Genomic DNA, 22,143 nt, shown 5'->3' on the forward strand with positions numbered 1-22,143 from the left:
GATCTACCTTGAGGACGTTTGGACTTGTACTGAACTCTGTACAATTAGACGTTCTATACAGTTAGTTAGTGATATGTCCAATATAGATGGCAGAAAATCGTGGAGGTGTGGTATCACCTACACTTTGTCGACAACGAAGCTAAAGTTGGTGCCACGGTCGTAAATAAACAGAGATCGTCGCACTTTGCTTGTTATATAAAGGTAGGTATATAGCTTTATTTTTATTCAGCCAAGCCGATGTTTTCCCCACAGGAAACCGGCAAGTTCTGGAATAATTCCAAAGAATTCAGTTCACATCGAAATTATATTTCCGACGGCACATACCTATTTAATATTGAAAAATTGCAAATATGATGGTCGGATTCGCAATAAATTCTGTGTTTGTTGCCTGTAACTGACAGCATACCAGACATTATATTTATTTGAGATTTAATATTTATTTTGATATGTCAAAATTATTTCATTTATTATACTGATGTCTTCTTTCATTTAGGTTTATTTTTAACGGGAAAATAAAATCCTCGGAAACAGATAACACCTTTATGTCCTCCGTTAAGAAGAACAGTGTTAGGAGCCAACTCGCCTGTACCCAGATTATGTAGGATTCTAAATGCTCACAGCGATCAAATTGACATCAATTTTGGATCCATCAACAGCAGATTTAACTTTTTGAGGAAAATCTTAAGACATAATTTCTTAATCTACTTATTATTCGGATATTGTTATTGTCATTGTAAATAATTATTAAATATTATAATAGTGCATGTGGTGTTCGCCTGTAAAAGACTTTTACATTGGGCAAAATTATTTTTTGTATTATTAATTAAGTAGCATGTAAAATGTAAAAGTTGTAGGTGAACCTTATTAAATAAATAAATAAATGGGTGTTAATGGAATGGTCAGTTTTAATAGATGATAATGAAATGATAATCCCGCCCGCGCTAACAGTATATGCTAGCAGGGCACTAATGAGTAATGATAGGAGAGGAGGTAAAGGTAGGTTAGTTAGTCCATCGTGATGAATATTTATATATGTATATTTATATTTGTATATATGTATTTTTATTACATATTTGTATATTTACGTAATATTTGTTTAATATATTCATGTATGTATATTTATATAATCTCTATTGTATGTGTTGTAATTTTTTTCACCGCATAATAAAATTTCTGTTTAGCCAAAGGTCGACTGCGAGAGAATGCTATATAGTATTAAGTCCGCCTTTTGTACCAGACATTTTTTTTTTGTAATGTGGTCAATAAAGCATAAATAAATAAAAATTAAATAAATAATAGAAAATACAATTCAGAACGATGGTTTCGTGGAGTTCGATCTGACCTATAGCAATATACCCTGCTAGCTAGATTTGTTTTTTTTTTTAATGGATGTAACCTGCCGACGCTATCGGTATATGCTAGCGAGACACCAGTGAAAGATAATAGGTGAAGATGAAAGCAGGTCAATTCTCCCATCGTGACTAATTTTCCAGAAATTTAGATACCATAATTTGATTATTTTTTGGTTGATGGATATTTTTTATAAATATCAAATGTTATTTCAGGAAGCTACATGTTTATTATAATACAACTAGCTGACCCGGCAAACGTTTTACCTTATACATTATTTGTAGAATATATATTTTTTAGTTCAATCAAAAATAGCTAACACTATAAGTGTGTGGGGATGTAATTATAATTGAAAGAGGAATGAAGTGTTGTACACAATTAAAGTGGCTAGCTGACCCGGTGTGCATATTTTTTCCCTCTGTTAGCATTTTTTCTATAAAACTAACTCATATTGCAGATCATAATATGAACGGTGGGTGCAATGAACTGAAGACTATTATTTCTTCTTTTAGTCACGATTTGTCTCGTAGCTACGGTCAAAAACCATGATTCCAGCAACGTCGTCAACAACAGGTGCGTTAATACAATAATCATTGTAACGGTATTTCTTATATATTGATTATTAATTATAACTACATATTTGCTTCTAAATTGAATAAATAAATAATGGTTTCTAAATGGGATTATAAAGAGGTCAATTAGATAAAATAATTTGTTAACAATGGGGTTGTCAAACCTATTTATTGGCCCCTTTATTGCTTATAACTGAGCACGTTAAAGTCTTTTTAGACCTAATTTTGTTAAATATTCTACTCCACATGATTTTTGCTCATACATAAAACGATTTAAACATTAGTTTTAGCCACTGAAGAAGAGACGATGGGTACAGCACTATGTTTTTGGAGTTACAATGTGGAGTGTTTTAATTCCAACTTGAGTAGGTATCGATGATTTATTCACTAATTACATGGGAATTTATTGTCCCATACAATAGATTAAGAATAGTAGTTGCGCTCAAATACAGTATCTATGCTACCACTAACGGTCAAGTTATTATCACTGTTGACAATTTTATGTCAGTCATACTGTCAGTTAAATATTGTGAAAGTGAAGTATCAGTCAATGCAAGCAATTTATCCAAAAGTCAGCATTATCTATATATTGATAAAAGTGAACAGTCTATGCTACCAAAGAAAAAAATACATATATATTAGTGATGCCTACCTCCGATCTTTTTTAATGGATGATAAAGAAATGCACTAACAGTATAGGCTGACGGGCACCAGTGAGGGATAATAGATGAGAATGAAAAGGCAGCTCATTTAGCCTATTGTGATGAATAAACCTGGAAATCAGCACGTTGGTTTTCAAGGGGAACCACGTAGAAGTCGATCTGATAGGGTATATTGCTAGCAACGGGACTGGTAGTCCACATTACTAACATTTTTTTCCCCCCACCGCCTATCTCCTATTAGGATAGGCAAAAATAAAGAAACGCCAAATACTTCATTTCAATAGGCTTCTTTCGCTTTTATTTTTATATAACACTGAGATGGTAAACAACAATATGGCACACCTGATAGTAAGCGGTTACCATAGTCTATTAACATCTGTGGTACCGACCCTAAAGAAACCTCCTTACTTCTTTTTTTGAAGAACCCCATTCCTCCACATTTATAAATCTTTTCATATATGCATGCTTATGACCAAATTATTAATGTTTATAGATTTAATAAAACTTTTAAAATTTTACACCATAAACCGTAAATCAAGCTATATAGTGTAAAATTTACAAATTAATTGATCTGGTTTCATAGATTTCATATAAACATATTTTGGTCAAAGTCACATAGGTTCGAATGCGTTTTATTTCTTTTACTCACCTGTGTATACTTTAAAAAAAAATTCAATTTTATGACATATCTTATGGAATATTTTTAATAACTTCATTAGGAACTAAAATTTCACGGTCATTTCATTTTGTAAGTGAAATACATTAATTACGGCTTATTAATATAAGCCATAGATCGTGATAATGGTATCATTACATAAAATTAATTATTAATTTCTGTGTTGCGTATTTTGTCCGTGTTATGTGTAAATATTACATGATTGAGATCTAATTACATGGGCGATAACCAGCGGAGAGTGCGACCTGAAGATATGGCCACTACGAGTACCGCAGTAACCACCGTCACTCCACAATCGCAAGAGGTAAGATGAGATACCTATCGTTTGTGTTTCGAATGCTCTTATCTCCTCTGTTTGATTTGTTAATACATTTGTGATAACTACACAGTAATTGAGTGAAATGTTTTATTTAATTGTAACGCGCGATGGCAACAGTCGGTACATTGTTTCGGATTATTTTAAAGCCTCAACCATGGTCGTTGAGGTGCGATTATTCTACGAAGGTACCGGCTCTATTGACCGGCATCAATGTTTTGGACCTGTCACGGGTGATAGCTGGACCTTTTTGCACTTTGACCCTGGGTGACCTGGGTGCTAACATTATCAAAATTGAGAGCCTGGAAGGTGATGAAGCTAGGAAATGGGGTCCTCCATTCATAAAAGACTCTACGGATTCATATTACTTTTTATCGGTAAACAGAAATAAAAAGAGTGTTTGTGTGGATTTAAAGACTCGGGAAGGTAAGTGAGTTACAGTTTTAAATTATTATTATTCAGATAAATTTAATTTTCCATAATACTGATAACAATTTAAATAATTAATTATTATAAACTATTTACATGTGTGTTACTGTGTTTCTACATGAAATGAATTTATGTAGTGAAATATTTTTACATTAAATAAATTTACATTTATAATTAGTACATCAATATCTTACATCTTATTGTACATCAATATTTTAAATCTCCATATTTTAGGAAAGAATACTTATTTAAAAAAGAAGATAAATCTTACTCATAAATAAATACCTGTAAGAAAATGAAATGTTCCTGGATAGCATTTTTTTTTATACAACTTAGAATGGCAAATAAGCTGGCGGCCCACCTGATGGAAAGTGGTAACTGTCGCCTATAGACATGAGCAGTACCATGGACATAACAGAGTATACCTACTGTTTCACCCATGATAACCCTTATGCGTTGCCATTCCTGAGGACTCAAATGTTATTCCTCTGTACCCTGTAAATTGTACACAGTAAGTAAGGATATATTTACATTATAGAATATATTACATAGATATGTATGGCGTGACAGATATGTATGTATGTATGTAATATATTTCACCTTCACATGTATTTAAAAATTATGGAATTATCATTGTGCCTCCTATTAAACTGTTTATAATTACTCCTCTCCATCCAAAGGTCGCTTTGACAAGATCACTTTATTAGCAGTTAGGCCACCCAATGTTTTCTCAGTGTGCTCATGTAATTATGTAGAGGGACACAGTGAAAAATAATATTCTTTAGAACAACAATATATATATATATATATATATATATATATATATATATATATATATATATATATATATATATATATATATATATATATATATATATATATATATATATATATATATATATATATATATATATATAGACCAACCATTTGAATAGAAACAAAAACCGTATAGAAAAATAATAATAACACAAACAAAAACAATAAATTACACTTGTTTTTGTAATTATTTGTATTTATAATATAGTTTACTTTTTTTTATACAACTTGGAATGGCAAACAAGCTGACAGCCCACCTGCTGGAAAGTGGTAACTGTCGCCTATAGACATGAGTAATACCATGGGCATAACAGAGTATACTGTTTCGCCCATGATGCCCCCATGTGTTGCTATTCCTGAGGACTCAGGTGTAAAAGGTGTGGTAAAAATTAAAATAAAAAATGGTTTTATAAATTTACTACTGTAATGTTTTGGAGGAAAGAAAAGCTAAATTGTATATTAACTGAAAAACTAGCTTTTCTCTGGTTAGTATATTATACTCAATTATACAATATAAATATTGCATTGTGATTACTTGGAATGGAAAATAACAACATTATTCCTAATGTGTAAATGCTGTACATTGTATGTAGGTCACAGATAGCATGATGGAAGAAATGTTTGTTCCATTATCATAATAATATGCCACACTGACATAAACCAATCTTAATTGTATTTTTATTATGATATAAACAAGTCTTAGGTCCATCTGATGTAAGGTAGCAACCATCGCCTATAAGCATCAATATACATATTTTGTGATATATATTGGCATGAATTTACAAGGTACAGAGGAATAACACCTGAGTCCTCAGGAATGGTAACGCATGGGAGGTATCATGGGCGAAACAGTATACTCTGTTATGTCCATGGTACTGCTCATGTCTATAGGCGACGGTTACCACTTTTCATCAGGTGGGCCATCAGCTTGTTTGCCATTCTAAGTTGTTGTTTTTTTATGATAAACTTATCATAAAAAAAATTTTTGTAACTTTGAATCTCCAACTGGAGATTTTGCTATTAAGTTATTTATACATTAATTTTCAGGTAAGAATATTATATATGATTTGGCTAAGAAATGTGATGTGGTGGTTGAGAACTATCTACCAGGGAAGCTGGACCAGCTCGAAGTCGGCTATGAGAAATTGAAACACGTCAATCCTAAGCTGATATACTGTGCCATTACTGGTTTCGGGCCCACGGGACCGTACGCCAAGAAGCCTGGGTAAATAATTTAAACAAATATGTATTAGGTATATACTCGTATCAGAAGTTATTTTTAAAAGATAAAGTAATGTAAACAGTGTGAAAAAATAATCATTTTTTGTACATTTTAATTGATATTGTATTTTTATTATTTATTGAACATGAAATTTTGAACAAATCTGTAATGGAAATATATAACAAAAGAAAATCTAGCTAATCTACTGTTGGTCAAAATTTAAAATATTTTTTAACATTTTTTTTTTATTTCACACAAATTTGACAGCACTGTTTGTACAGATTGCAGATTATTTTATTCCTCCTACTATATACAGACCTTTACTAATATTATGAATGTGAAAGTGAGTTTGTTTGTTTGTTTATTACTTGTTAGCGTCTTAACGATTTAACCAATTACAATGAAATTTGGTATACACATACTATATGGGATGGGTAGGACGTAGACTATATCTATCGCGGTCAGTAAACATATCCCGGTCACGCAGACGAAGTCGCGAGTAAAAGCTAACATGTTATACTTAGCAATTGTGTGCCTAATATCTTACTTAGTATACTCAAGGTCTTTATTTATTTTACAGCTATGACGTAATAGCATCAGCGATGGGCGGTCTCTTAAACGCGACAGGCGAACGAAATGGCAACCCCGTCAAACCAGGAGTCGCCATCACGGACGTGACCACGGGCCTCCACGCCTTCGGGGCTATTATGACCGCTCTGTACTACCGTCAAGTGACTGGCAGAGGCCAGAAAATAGACTGCAACCTACTGTCCACGCAGATATCCAGCATGATCAACATCGCCAATATATATTTGAACTGCGGCATCGACAGCCAGAGGTGGGGCACCGCGCACGCGAACCTAGTACCCTACCAAGCCTTCAAGACGAAAGACGGAGACATTGTAATAGGAACAGGTTCGAACGCCCAATTCGCTGACTTCTGCAAGCGGATCGAAAGAGAAGAATTGATAAACGATGCCCGATTCAAGGATAATAAAGCGCGCGTTGAGAATCGTGAAGCTGTTATAGAGATCATAAGCAACGTCATAAAAACAAAGACACGAAAGGAGTGGTCAGAGATATTCAGTGATGCGTCCTTCCCAAACGGTCCAGTCAACACGATGAGAGACGTCTTCGAAGATGTGCACGTGAGAGCAATAGGACTCGTGAAGGAGTTGCCACACCCCAAAGCTGGCACCATAAAGGTGGTGGGGGCCCCGACAGTTTACAGCGAAGGTGGCAACTTTCCCAGAACAGCGCCCCCCACTTTGGGACAGCACACCAGGGAGATACTGGCCGATTTCTTAGGATATAACGAGTGTGACGTGGACAGCTTGTTTGCTAAGAAAGTTGTGAAATAATATGTTTTATATTAAACGCGCTACCTGTTATAAATTATGTCATGAATAAACATTGTTAAGAATGCTAATGTATTTCTTATCTTATCATAAAGTAATTTGAATTATTAAATAATTAAATTATGTAAATAAGGCATTAGGTACATTAATATTGCTATCTTAGTATTTGTCTATACTTGAGTGTTACTATATTAAAAAATCCAGTATAGAATGGGCCATCCCTTTCCCGTGAGTGTAGTAAGAGGCGATTAAGGGGACTTAATGATCGAGGAATTGGCAGTAGAGTACCGCTTAAAACATTACTACTGCCTAACTGCGGTTGCCAACCCGCCTGCCAAGCGTAGCAACTATTGGAACCCCCCCCCCCCTATGGTGAAGTATTTTTTATACTACTAAAAATGGCAAACAAGCTGACGGCCCACTTGATGAAAAGTGGTAACCGTCGCCTATAGACATGAGCAGTACCATGGACATAACAAAGTATACTGTTTCGCCCATGATACCCCCCCCCCCCATGCGTTGCCAGGTGTTATTCCTCTGTACTCTGTAAATTCACGCCATATCCCACCCTTCAAACCGAAACACAGCCATGCAAACACAACTGCTTCACGGTAGAAACAGGAATGGGACAGAGATACCCAAGCAATCGACTTTTGTACAAAGTCTCCCTCTGGTAGATGTCATAACTGTTGTATGTTGGATATTATGACCTTCGTAAGTACACATTATATTTTAACTGTAAGAAAAAAACCAGTCTTATTTTTAACCGACTTAAAAAATGAGGTTATATGTTCCATTTTATATATTTTTTATGCATGTGCGCTAAATTTTTTTTTAAATAAAGTCACATTTAATTATTATTATAAATAAATAAATAAACATTATTTATAAATAAATAAATTCTCCATCAATTATGAACCGATTCCAAAATTTCTTTTTTTATTCGAAAGAATATACTCCTGAGGTAGTCCCATTGTTACCAAGTCAGGATCTGATGATGGAATTCCCAAGGAGGCCTTCGAATTTTTTAGACTATTTGGTGTTTGATTTTTTGTCAATAGTAAGTACTCCATCAGTTACGGGACCATCCGAGAACTTTAATCGTGTGCTGTTTTTTTTTTTTTACTATTAAAACGATAATGGGTTATCATTATGACATTCTGTTCTAAATTGCAATGGTTGAGTAAAATTCTTTTTGTATTTTTAAAGGAGTCCGTGGAGCCTGTGGCGGTGATAACCCTGCGACCTACGCGTGCGCAGGCCCGCAAGAAGGTCGTCTGGACGGAGGACACGGTCGACAACGAGAACATGAACAAGAAGAAGTCCAAATGTAATTTTTTTTTATGCAACTTAGAATAGCAAACAAGCTGACGGCCCACCTGATGGAAAGTGGTAACCGTCACCTATAGACACGAGCAGTACCATGGGCATAACAGAGTATACCGTTCCGCCCATGATACCTACCATGCGTTGCCATTCCTGAGGACTCGGATGTTAGTTATCTGTACTCCGTAAATTCACTGCCATATCCCATCCTTCAGACCGAAACACGACTGTTTCACGATAGAAATACGAGTGGGACAGAGGTACCCAAGCAAACGACTTTTGTACAAAGTCTCCCTCTGGTAAAATATTATTGATATTACTCGCACTAGTACACAAAGCACACTAGTACACAATACACACTAAATGATTACTTGAATGACAAATGTGCATGGTGCTAGTCGATCATGCACGAGCTTTTAACGACCATGTAATTTTAGAGATAGTACATTTAAATAAATACACGTAATGTTAACAGTGATTTAAAAGAGTAACTATTGACTTTCTCTGTCTCTTCTCAACAGACTTTCTGAACCCTGCAGTAGATTTAAAAAATGAGGATTTAAAAGTGCTTGTAAACGAGTCTATTTGAACAACTTCCAACTTCCGGTACGCCATGTCACAGGCCTACCGGGCGTCGCGTGTATCGAAGGCGGCCTAAAAATCGGATAACTCCAAAAGCTAATATTTATTATATATATACAAGCGGCTAGTTAGGTTTCTACAGGAAAATAAAATTTTAAACAACAATCAGTTCGGATTTCGTCAGGGTGTGACGCTTCTGACGCATACTGTTGTCGATCATCTGGATGAGGGGAAATGCTGTATTGGTATTATATTGTATGTAGTCATATCTAGAAAGTCATATCTATAAACTTCATATGAGTTCATAGATATGACTACATAGATATGATTATATAGATATGACTACATAGATATGACTCCATATATATGACTTCATAGATATGATTATATAGATATGACTCCATATATATGACTTCATAGATATGACTCCATATATATGACTTATATAGATATGACTTCATAGATATGACTCCATATATATGACTTCATAGATATGATTATATAGATATGACTCCATATATATGACTTCATAGATGTGATTATATAGGTATGACTACATATATATGACTTCATAGATATGATTATATAGATATGACTCCATATATATGACTTCATATATATGTTTATATAGATATGACTGAATAGATATGATACCATATATATGACTCCATATATATGACTTCATAGATATGATTATATATTTATGACTACATAGATATGACTCCATATATATGACTTCATAGATATGACTGACTTCATAGATATGATTATATAGATATGACTCCCATAGATATGACTCCATATATATGACTTCATAGATATGATTACATGATATAACATAGATATGACTTCATAGATATGACTTCATAGATATGACTACATAGATATGACTCCATAGATATGACTACATAGATATGACTCCATATACATATGACTTCATAGATATGACTCTTCATAGATATGACTACATAGATATGACTCCATATATATTACTTCATATATATGACTACATAGATATGATTATATAGATATGATTGACTTCATAGATATGACTCCATATATATGACTTCATAGATATGATTATATAGATATGACTCCATATATATGACTCCATAGATATGACTTCATAGATATGACTTCTTAGATATGACTACATAGATATGATTATATAGATATGACTCCATAGATATGACTTCATAGATATGACTCCATAGATATGACTTCATAGATATGACTTCATAGATATGACTACATAGATATGACTTCATAGATATGACTTCATAGATATGACTCCATATATATGACTTCATAGATATGATTATATAGATATGACTATAGATATGACTTCATAGATATGACTCCATATATATGACTTCATAGATATGATTATATAGATATGACTCCATATATATGACTTCATATATATGACTTCATAGATATGACTACATAGATAAGACTTCATAGATATGACTACATAGATATGACTCCATAGATATGACTTCATAGATATGATTATCATAGATATGACTACATAGATATGACTCCCATAGATATGATTTCATAGATATGACTATATAGATATGACTCCATAGATATGATTCCATATATATGACTTCATAGATATGACTACATAGATATGATTATATAGATATGACTCCATAGATATGACTCCATATATATGACTTCATAGATATGACTACATAGATATGATTATATAGATATGACTACATAGATATGACTCCATAGATATGATTATATAGATATGACTTCATAGATATGACTTCATAGATATGACTATATAGACTCCATATATATAGATGACATAGATATGATACATAGATATGACTCCATATATATGACTTCATAGATATGATTATATAGATATGACTCCATATATATGATTTCATAGATATGACTCCATATATATGACTACATAGATATGACTCCATATATATGACTTCATAGATATGACTATATATATGACTTCATAGATATGACTCCATATATATGACTTCATAGATATGACTACATAGATATGACTCCATATATATGACTAGATATGACTCCATATATATGACTTCATAGATATGACTTCATATGACTTCATAGATATGACTACATAGATATGACTCCATATATATGACTTCATAGATATGACATAGATATGACTTCATAGATATGACTACATAGATATGACTCATAGATATGACTTCATAGATATGACTCCATATATATGACGTATACACGTATAAATATAAACGTACATATATAAACGTGTGTTGCGGACTTTTTTGTACATATTTATATATAGACTTCATAGATATGGTTCTATCTTTTATATAGGCAGCGTACGTACTTTTCATATATATTTTTTGACTGTGATTATAATATATATTTTACATAGATTTTTTCCAAAATAGATTATATACTCGTGGATAATGTAGCTTTCATGGTGAAAGAATTTTTAAAAACGGTCCAGTAGTTTTTGATATATATTACAACCAAACAAAGTTTTCCTCTTTATAATATATGACATGTATATATATATATATATATATATATATATATATATATATATATATATATATATATATATAATTTTATGTATATTTTATTATTTTTTATATAGGTATTGTAACAATATTATTGCCCATATATTAATTCTGGGATAAATCGTCATAGGCATAAATATTATATTCCCATGCCTATTTATGCCTATGACGATTTATCCCAGCAGTATGATTAAAGGTTTCTGTTCTCTTACATTCCAGGCTGTTGTATATACGAAAAGCCGCGAAGGTTCGGCGAGTCTGACTCGGAGTCGAGCGACGACGAGTGCGAACACTGCTTCGGGCATGTGGAGCGACGCAAACAGAAGCAGCAAGAAAGCACGTCCACGGATGTACAGGTAACCACTTCTACGACTATTAAAACATTAAAAGCTCCTTATTCACGCTCCCTTTATTCGCGGATTAAAAAATTGCGACCCAATTCCTATATTCGCGGCTAAAGATTCATTATTCACGGATCTAATCGGTGCATATTAATGAAAAGGATTCGGTGTCCGTTGTAAACGCGTCGGCAAAAGGAGTAATAAAAAAGTAAAACAGACCTTATTACAACTACGCCTAAAGTATGTTGTCAAATGTTATTGCCGCTGTATAAGTGGTTCGGTTTTCCATATTCACGGTTTCTATAATTGCAGTATATACCGTCAATATTGACGGAACGTATAGGCCACGAATAAAGAACTTTTACTGTACATGTACGTAATGTACATAGTCCCGTCCTGGTTTAGTACGGTTTTTTTAAATACCTCTTTGCTAATAATGTAGCTTTCTTAGATTTCACACATGATTTTTTATTCAAATTCAAATAATGCACAGATCATTTTTTTCTATTTTTTTATACAACTTTATATATGATGGAAAGTGGTAACCGTCGCCTATAGACATGAGCAGTACCATGGACATAACAGAGTATACTGTTTCGCCCATGATATCCCCCAATGCGTTGCCATTCCTGAGGACTCAGGTGTTATTCCTGTGTACCCAGTAAATTCACGCCATATCCCACCCTTCAAACCGAAACTCAGCCATGCAAACACAACTGCTTCACTGTTTCGATCACCAATCTTTTCCCTTTTTCGAGGCGTGAATAAATTTTTATTCTTGACTTATTATATTTATTAATGAATAGATATACAAATAGTTAGACTGTAAATTTTATATTATATAAAAATAACTTGAAAACTGTTCCGTGTACACACATCTACCTACTCTCTTGAAAGCCATTAGTTTTTTTTTTTTTTTATAAAGACTTGACTGTTCCATCTCTCCGGTATTCACGGGGTGAATAGCAACGACTTTTCTGGTGTTGCTATACGGAGAACATTATGTGCTTTATTTCTCCTTATGTGCGTAGACATCCTCCCTCCGGTCGATGACTGAAGGTTCAGAGGCTCGAAGATCTGTTTTATCATCCTCGTGAAGTAGTGGGCAGGTTTTAATTCGCCGATAAATGCTTTCGCAGTTTTAATATCTGCCACTCTAGTGAACTCCATCTCGTCCAGGGTACAATTTATGTATACGTCCAACTCTCCATTTTAGTGGTGGAATATTAGCTCCTTCAAGATAACCATGTCTCCTTCCTTTAGATTGTCTTGATTTATTCTCCATTTATTCCTCTGTTGCAATTCACACAAATATTCGTTTCTCCAACGTCCCCAAAAGTGTTGTTTCAATTGTTCTAGTAGTTGGTACCGGTTTAATCGGTTTGGATTAATATCTTGTAAATTAGGAGATGGCAATGATGTTAGCATTCTACCAATTAGGAAGTGCCCTGGAGTTAAAGGTTCTAAGTCTGTAGGATCGGATGAGAGAGGGGTCAAAGGTCGGGAATTTAGGATTGCTTCGATTTGTGTGAATAAAGTCGACAATTCCTCGAACGTCAAATGCCTATCACCTAATATTCTGACCGCATGAAATTTGGCCGCCTTTACGCCGGCTTCCCAAAACCTCCAAAGTGAGGAGAGTATGCAGGTGAGAAATTAAATTTAATGCCCTCATCAGCGCCAAACGTGGAGATTTTTTCATGTTCTGAATTTAGAAAACTATTAATTTCATTATTTGCACCTACAAAATTAGTACCGTTGTCACAATAGATTTGATTCGGTTTTCCTCTGCGTGATATAAACCACACACATAATAAATGCATCCGTTGATAAATCGCTAGCGATTTCTAAATGTATTGCCTTTGTGGCAAAACAAATAAATAAGCATAAATAGCTCTTCGATATTTTACAACCGCGTCCCTTTCTGTCTGTGATCAAGAACGGCCCGGCAAAATCTACACCGCTGACTTCGAATGGATAACTTGGAGTAACTCTTGAAGCTGGTAAGTTTCCCATTAAAGGATTTATAGATTGACTTTCATTAATCTGCATACAGAACATTTATTTATTGTACCACGAGCCAAAATTCTACCCTTCAGAGGCCAGTATTCATTTCGTATGTTGGCTAATAATAATTGTGGTCCACTATGTAAATGCTTTTTATGCATATATGCAAAAAGAAGTTTAGTAAAATTGTGACTGCAGTCAAGCAAAATTTGATGCTTTTTTGTATAAATTTCAGAAGAATTTTGGAGACGGCCACCGACACGCAGGAACCCGTTATCGTCTAGAAATGGACTTAGAGAAAGCAGTCGCGATTTAGAAGGTAAGTTTTTGTTTATTTTTAAAATATTTATCTCAGTAGCAAAACATTCTTGTTGATGTAGTTTAATTAACCTTTTCATCGCTAAATTAAGTTCTTCGACAGTTAAGTGTCCCGTATGTTTGTCTATTTTACATTTACTGTTATGTAAATATCTTAGTATATAAGCCATGACTCTCTGTAAAGTTGTAAATTTAGAATACTTGTTGAAATCAATAATTTGTGTGACTTTATTAATATTAATACTTGTATGTGTGTATGTAGTTGTAACAGTGTTTGTTAATGTTTTAGCAGTAGTAGTTAGATTTTTTCTTTCAGGTAAATATATGTTTTGCCATTCCCTTCATAGAAATTCAGGACCATCCCACCATAAATTTACCCTCTGAATTTGTTTGGGATTCAAGCCACGCGATGCTAAGTCAGCTGGATTTAGTTGACTCGGCACATGTCTCCAAGATTGCGCAAGTGTTAGCTGCTGAATTTATACTCGATTGGACACGAATGTTTTCAAGTCGCGAGATTAGTGTAACCACTCAAGAACTATTGATGAATCTGTCCAGAAATATATATGTAATTTTACGTCGAATTGAACTCATTACCTTTGCACTTAACCGGGCTGATAATAATGCACCGCAAAGTTCTAATCGAGGTATACTAATATATGGAGCGACCTTGGTTTTTGCACATAGTAATCTAACTAAAATATTTCCTGCATCATCAATCGATCTCATGTACATGCATATATATGATTCAGATGCATCTGAAAACGCATGTAGCTCGACATTAATGGGATTAGCTATACAAACACAACGAGGAATACGAACAGATGATAGACTGTTCAAATTTAAAATAAAATCTATCCACAACTGTTCCAGTTCCTTTGGTAAAGGATCATCCCATTCCAATTTGCTCAACCATATTTTTTGTAAAATCATTTTTGGAATGATAGTACAAAGTCCTAATAGACCTAAGGGGTCCAATAATTTAGCTGAGTTGGACAGGATTGATCTTTTAGTAATCCTCTCTTGTGTATTAATATTTAAAGAAAACTCAAGAGTATCACTTCGTGGATCCCACTTGAGACCTAAAGCACTAGTTCGAGCATTCACATCTAATATTTGGGTGTCAAGGTGTCAGGATTATCATCAAATATAGATGGGGCGTTCGTTCGGAATATATAGCGGAAAGCAAGCAGATAGAATAGTAGTTACAGAGTTAACTATATTTTTTAACTCATATTCAGTCTCAGCACCCGATAAAAAATCATCTACATAAAAATCTTCCTTCAATAACCTTGCTATAATAGGATCAGTGCATTCCAATGACAATTGAATGAGGCACCTGGTACTGAGAAATATGCAGAAGCGGTACCATAGGTTACGGTGTTCAATTGAAATGTTTTAATTGGTTGCTGTTCGTTATCACGCCATAAAATTTTTTGCAAACTGCGCTGATTAGGGTCGACAAGAATTTGCCTATACATTTTTTCAATATCTCCTGTGATAACGAATTTGTGTTGTCTATAGCGTATTAAGATAGATAGTAAATCGTTCTGTACTACTGGACCTACATATTGAATATCATTTAAGGATTTTCCAGATGACGTTTTTGACGATGCATCGAAAACCACACGTAATTTTGTGGTACTACTACTCTCTCGGATTAATGCATGATGCGGAAGATAATAGCCTAATTTTTCATGATCGGATATTTCATCAAGATGCCCTAACTCTTTGTACTCATATATAAAATTACTATAATTTCGATGGAAAGAAGAATCGCGTTTAAACTTTCTTTCCATTTGTTTAAACCTTTTAAGTGCAACGTTGTATGAATCACCTAACACTTGTGGTGATTCTTTAAGTGGAATTTGTACACAAAATCTTCCATTGTCATCTCGTTTAGTAGTTTCTCGAAAGAACCTCTCACAATAATTGTCATCAAGAGATTTAGGATTATTAGGTATTTCTTCTAATTCCCAGAACATAGCTAGTTGTTTATATATCTCTTGAGAAAAATGGCATTTGATAACATGACTATTTGAACTACCTCCGCTAATAGGACCGGTTACAATCCAGCCTAATTTTTTTTGAAGGATAGGTAATTTAGGACCTAGTTTTATTTTTGAATTATCTAGCAACTCCCAAAAAACATGCTCCCAAAAGAATATCAATTTCTGATGATTGATAAAACTTAGGATCTGCAAGTTGTATATTATTTGGAATACCTAACCCATTAATACATATTGATTTGTGAGGTAAGGAATCTGTGATAAGGTAAGACATAACATCGTATCGGAATGCTAAAGGTGTTCACTGTAGAATGTATTGTGATATCTATTAATTTAGTAATGTTTAAAGTTGTGTTTTATACCAGAAACACATTGATGAACATTTGAATATTGTTTAGTCCGATCAACTGTAGTGCCTTTGTAGTTATAAACGTAGACTGGCTACCACTATCTAATAAAGCCCTTAATATGTAGGGTTTGTCATTGTTTGTCACCTTGACCAACGCTGTAGACAAAAGAGCTTGATTGGCGGCGACATAACATAATTATAGAATTCGAGAAATTAGCTGTGGTTTTAGGTTCATTTAGAATGGTAGCATTGTGTGTAGTTGTCAGTACTGTAGATGAATCATGTGTTTGTTGATCACATGGTATGTGTGTTTGAGGTGGAGTGGTTGAATTTACAGGTAATGAAAGTTGTTTGTGTAATATATTATGTTTTCCTTTGCAGATTCTACAGCCGCTCATTTTGCACTGGAATGATCGATGGCCGCCTCGGAAACAATTCTTACATAGACGACCGGCAGAAACCTTAGCAATACGTTCTTCTATTGATAACGATTTAAACATACTGCAGTCAAACAACTTGTGTTTTAAACCACAAACTGTGCAAGAAAAATCAGGAGATGTCTTTGAGGAAATCATAAATGATTTAGATTTAACCATATTGTTGCGTTTTTCATTTTTATTTGATCTATTAGCATTGACTGTCTCTAAAACTGTTGCCCTTTGACGTAAAAATGTATAAAAATTTTGTAAAGTAGGTGATTCCTTATTGCTTCTAAATTCTTCCCATTTACCCGCTGTAATACTGTCTAATTTACTAACTGCTATGTATATAATAATCGTGTCCCATGAATCAGTCGGCTCTTCTAAACTATTTAATGCGCTTAAATTTTTAGAAAATGCATCAATTAAACAACGAATACCCTTATCTGATTCCTTAGACAAAGGTTCGATTGAAAATATCGCTTTTAAATGCTCATTAATTAATATACGTTTATTATTGTACCTATCACATAATAAGTTCCAAGCAATTCGATAATTAGCTGCAGAAACAGCGATAGAACTAATAACGTCACTGGCAGCGCCATCTAGATAGGACTTCAAATAGTGAAACTTAGCAACTTCTTGAATACTTCCATTCTCATGAATCAAAGACAGAAAGGTATCCCTGAAGGTTATCCACATGCTGGTCTGTCCGTCGAATCTTAAAATATGTAATGGAGGTAGCTTCAGATTTAAGGCAGACTGAGTGTTGGCAGATGAAGTTTCAGATTGGTTTTCATTATTGTAATATTCTAACAGAGCTTCAGCTTCAGCAATTAAAGAAAAGAATTTATTTTCTGTTTGTTCGCGTTCCTCAATTTGTTTATCTAAATCTTCATCCAATACCCACTTCTCAATGTCTGTCTGCACCTTATCAAAGTTATATGATAGTTCACGAGTTTTTATAGCCTTAAGTTTAATTCATGAATCCTAACCTTATTTATTTCTCGAGTTTCCAGTAATGGTCGTAAATATTTTTCAAACAATGTTAATTGAGCTCTAATTGTGCTCCGTTGTTTTACTAAATCTTTATAGTCTGCCATTATTAAAGTGCAAACAATGAATCAATAGGTACTGACTTATACTGAAGTAATTCACACATTGAAAACAGCTCCAAGTTAATATGTTATAGAACTTAGTAAATCAAAAGTAGCTACAAATATATTTGTTGAAACCTCTCTGAATACCCGATAAAAAACACCGGCGTGAATTTAAATATGATTTTAGTGATCGTTATATCGTACTAAAAACCTCCACATACAATATAAAATGAAATATTAATAGTTAAACGAAAAATATATCCGTACTTTTAATTGTCAACTTCTACCCACACAAAAAAGGAATGGATAGGAATTTATTACAATGATTGGGCTTACTTCCCTGTGATTATTGTTTCAAATCTTCGAATAACATATAGTGTTGATGATGGAGATTTTTGCCACTTGATAAACTTGTAAATTTGTAAAGTTGAAATCACGTCGGGGTCACCAATTTGTTTCGATCACCAATCTTTTCCCTTTTTCGAGGCGTGAATAAATTTTTATTCTTGACTTATTATATTTATTAATGAATAGATATACAAATAGTTAGACTGTAAATTTTATATTATATAAAAATAACTTGAAAACTGTTCCGTGTACACACATCTACCTACTCTCTTGAAAGCCATTAGTTTTTTTTTTTTTTTTTTTATAAAGACTTGACTGTTCCATCTCTCCGGTATTCACGGGGTGAATAGCAACGACTTGTCTGGTGTTGCTATACGGAGAACATTATGTGCTTTATTTCTCCTTATGTGCGTAGACATTCACGGTTGAAACACGAATGGGACAGAGGTACCCAAGCAATCGACTTTTGTACAAAGTCTCCCTCTGGTAAAATAATTAAATCGGTGAAGTATTTTTCTAGTTTATCCCATACAAACAAAAATCTTTTTTCTTTGTAACATTAGATATAATAAAATTTTAACTAGACGATATCTCTACATTAACCGTGTGGTCCCGGCATAGAATAGGCCACACCCTTTTCCGTGGGTGTAGTAAAAGGCAACTAAGGGAGGGCGAGGGATGGGCAGCAGCGTCCCTCTTAAAACATCTCCAGTCTAACTGCGGTTGCCAATCCGCCTACCAAGCGTGGCAACTACTTGCAAAACCTCCTAAAGGGGAGGCATATAAATGAATGAATATACTTCATTTGCATTATACAATATAGGAAATAAGCAAGACAATAAATAAATATAACGATACAATTGTATAAGTACAGTAAGGCCCTCTTATTGCTGAGAGCAATCTTTTCAAGACAACCTTAAGGTAATGAAGTAATGGTGGTACAAGTAGGTATGTTAATATTGTATAATTAAAAAAGTAAAAAGCGTAAAACATCATTTATACATTTATTTATTTTTATACAACATAGAATGGCAAACAAGCTGACGGCCCACCTGATGGAAAGTGGTAACCGACGCCTATAGACATGAGCAGTACCATGGACATAACAGAGTATACTGTTTCGCCCATGATACCCCCCATGTGTTGTCATTCCTGAGGACTCAGGTGTTATTCCTCTGTACTCTGTAAATTCACGCCATATCCCACCCTTCAAACCGAAACACAGCCATGCAAACACAACTGCTTCACGGTTGGAAAATAATGATGATTAAATAAATAAATGTCCAGAGGACCAATAAGCTAATATCGAAACAGTGATTAACTATGTCCAGTATGAACGCTTTTAAAGATTTTTTGACGTCTCTTCAACAGGATGCAGCATCGCCCGAGCCGTCAGCGTCCATCACGTTGCGGGCAGGGGAGCCCCCAGACAAGCTGTCGCCGCCCAGCTAAGTCCAACTAGTAATGTGCTCGAGCACGAATTTGGGACACGAATGCCCTCAAATTAGTATTTACTAAAATATTAAAATCACTATTCCTTGTAATTGTTGTTCCATCGTGGATGAAGAGATGTTTTTATATTTAAGACGGTCGCTAACTGATTAGCTTAGTAAATATACATTAACGGTTTTAAAACTTGAATTTTAAATAATTGAATGTGGAATAGTCACAAAAATATTTACATTTCGAAAGTCTGATAATTTTCGAATGTTTGACAGTTCCTGGTCGCCATATTTATTTTATATGTACTGTCATTACGACTGTCATGTCAAATGCAATGACACACCATTTATAGAAAACTATAGAGTCGAGCAATAATTATTAAAAAAAAAAACTTATAAAGGTCCGGACATATTGCTCCAAAGGTCTGGTTATCTATCTACACCTTCGTTTTGCAGTTGATGCCACAATATGTTTACTAAATATTTTCCATTTTTTACTAAATTCACCAACTTTGAGGGCCGTACGTAAATTACAGGTGGTCACATTTGGGTTGTCAATACCACCTTCGCATGTGTGACATGATATATTTTGCAAGTAAATGATAATTTAATCTAAATTCCATGAACTTATGTGACATCATGAAGCTTGTAACTCATCTTTTCTCCGTGTCATCATCATTATCATCACAACTTTTTACCCTAAAACCAATTATTTTGTGTTGGCACGGCATGATTTTATCAAATGAATATTGGAGAAATTGGCTTTGAGTATGATAGATTCTTTACCATGTGACGTAATTTATGAACGGCCATCTTCCCACCAACAATTCTAGTAACAAAGTAATATTGATGGACAAAACAGTATTGACTTAATATTGAGTTCTCTTGTATAGTGTAATCTTAGATTATAGATAGAGCATCGAGTATCAAAAACAGGTTAAAATTGACTCGGCCTAATGTCACTTTAGCTGACTCAATTTTGACAGATATTTTTTTTAAAAACAAAACAAAGCGCGCCATTTTTTCAGTGTTGCAAGTAATTGCATTAAAAATTTCCCAAATCGAATCATAGATAGTGATTCGAAGACGAAGTATTAGAGACACTATCTATGTAATAATAGTATAATGTGTCACCATCGCCCATCTACGTGACGCGAGCGTGTTAAAACAAATATTTAGGACGATGTAAAAGTCGTAAGCCGCACGTAAAACTACGAATCTACTTAAACTATAGAACCGTACTGGTTACGCTTCAAACTCTTTTCTCCTACATTCTTCACGACTCTGGAACGCGCTTCCTGATGCCATTAAGAGACTACCGACTAAACCGTCTTTCAAAACAACGTTCACGCTCACTTTTTTACTTTATCCGAGCAGTAAGTGTTTTATATTATTCTCAATATCGTGTATAATATAGTATATATGTGTAAGTATATTTGTTATTCATATATATTTATTCGTTTATATATGTAATTTTAGTATGTATATATATCAATAATTACTAGTACCGCATTCGAGTATTCTGACACTTCCCTACGGTTGACTGGGAGAGAATGCTTTTAGCATTAAGTCCGCCATGTACACATATTTGTACTAATGAATAATATATTATTATTTGGATGGACATTTCGTAAATTAAAAATTAAAAAAACAAAAGATCTTGAATCTCCCACAACAATAACTGGATGCGTCATGGTAGTAAAGGTACTACGTACTCACAATCGACACCATTATGTAATATGTAATGTAACCGAATAAATATAATAATATTATTATTTATAATAATAATCTATTATAATAGTTTCCCACAAAGAATGATCTTTGAGGGAACAATAAGTTATTCATTCATTTATTTCTGCATATTTTAATATATTGCAATAGAATATATTAAGTGGTTATGTTTATCAAGTTAGATAATTAATTATCAACCATGTTACATTTATATAAGG

General features: G+C 33.8%; 1 protein-coding gene and 1 long non-coding RNA gene across 2 annotated transcripts; both read left to right on the top strand.

The window, feature by feature from the left end:
* The first annotated feature begins 3,659 nt into the window (after positions 1–3,659).
* On the top strand, positions 3,660–21,115 carry LOC113522318 (succinate--hydroxymethylglutarate CoA-transferase). Its single transcript, XM_052901876.1, has 7 exons — positions 3,660–4,002; positions 5,869–6,046; positions 6,624–7,392; positions 8,366–8,376; positions 8,586–8,731; positions 12,081–12,217; positions 20,124–21,115. Exons 1-7 carry the CDS (start codon positions 3,687–3,689, stop codon positions 20,202–20,204), a joined length of 1,638 nt encoding a protein of 545 aa, XP_052757836.1. The 5' UTR covers positions 3,660–3,686; the 3' UTR covers positions 20,205–21,115.
* LOC128202254 (uncharacterized) lies at positions 14,041–17,697 on the top strand. The gene is made up of 3 exons (XR_008253682.1): positions 14,041–14,205; positions 14,445–14,528; positions 17,267–17,697. It is a non-coding gene; the product is annotated as an uncharacterized LOC128202254 (long non-coding RNA).
* Positions 21,116–22,143: the final 1,028 nt, after the last annotated feature.

This window comes from Galleria mellonella, unplaced genomic scaffold (assembly GCF_026898425.1).
Source record: "Galleria mellonella isolate WM207_F2 unplaced genomic scaffold, CSIRO_AGI_GalMel_v1 utg83, whole genome shotgun sequence".
Classification (NCBI taxonomy): Eukaryota; Metazoa; Arthropoda; class Insecta; order Lepidoptera; family Pyralidae; genus Galleria; species Galleria mellonella.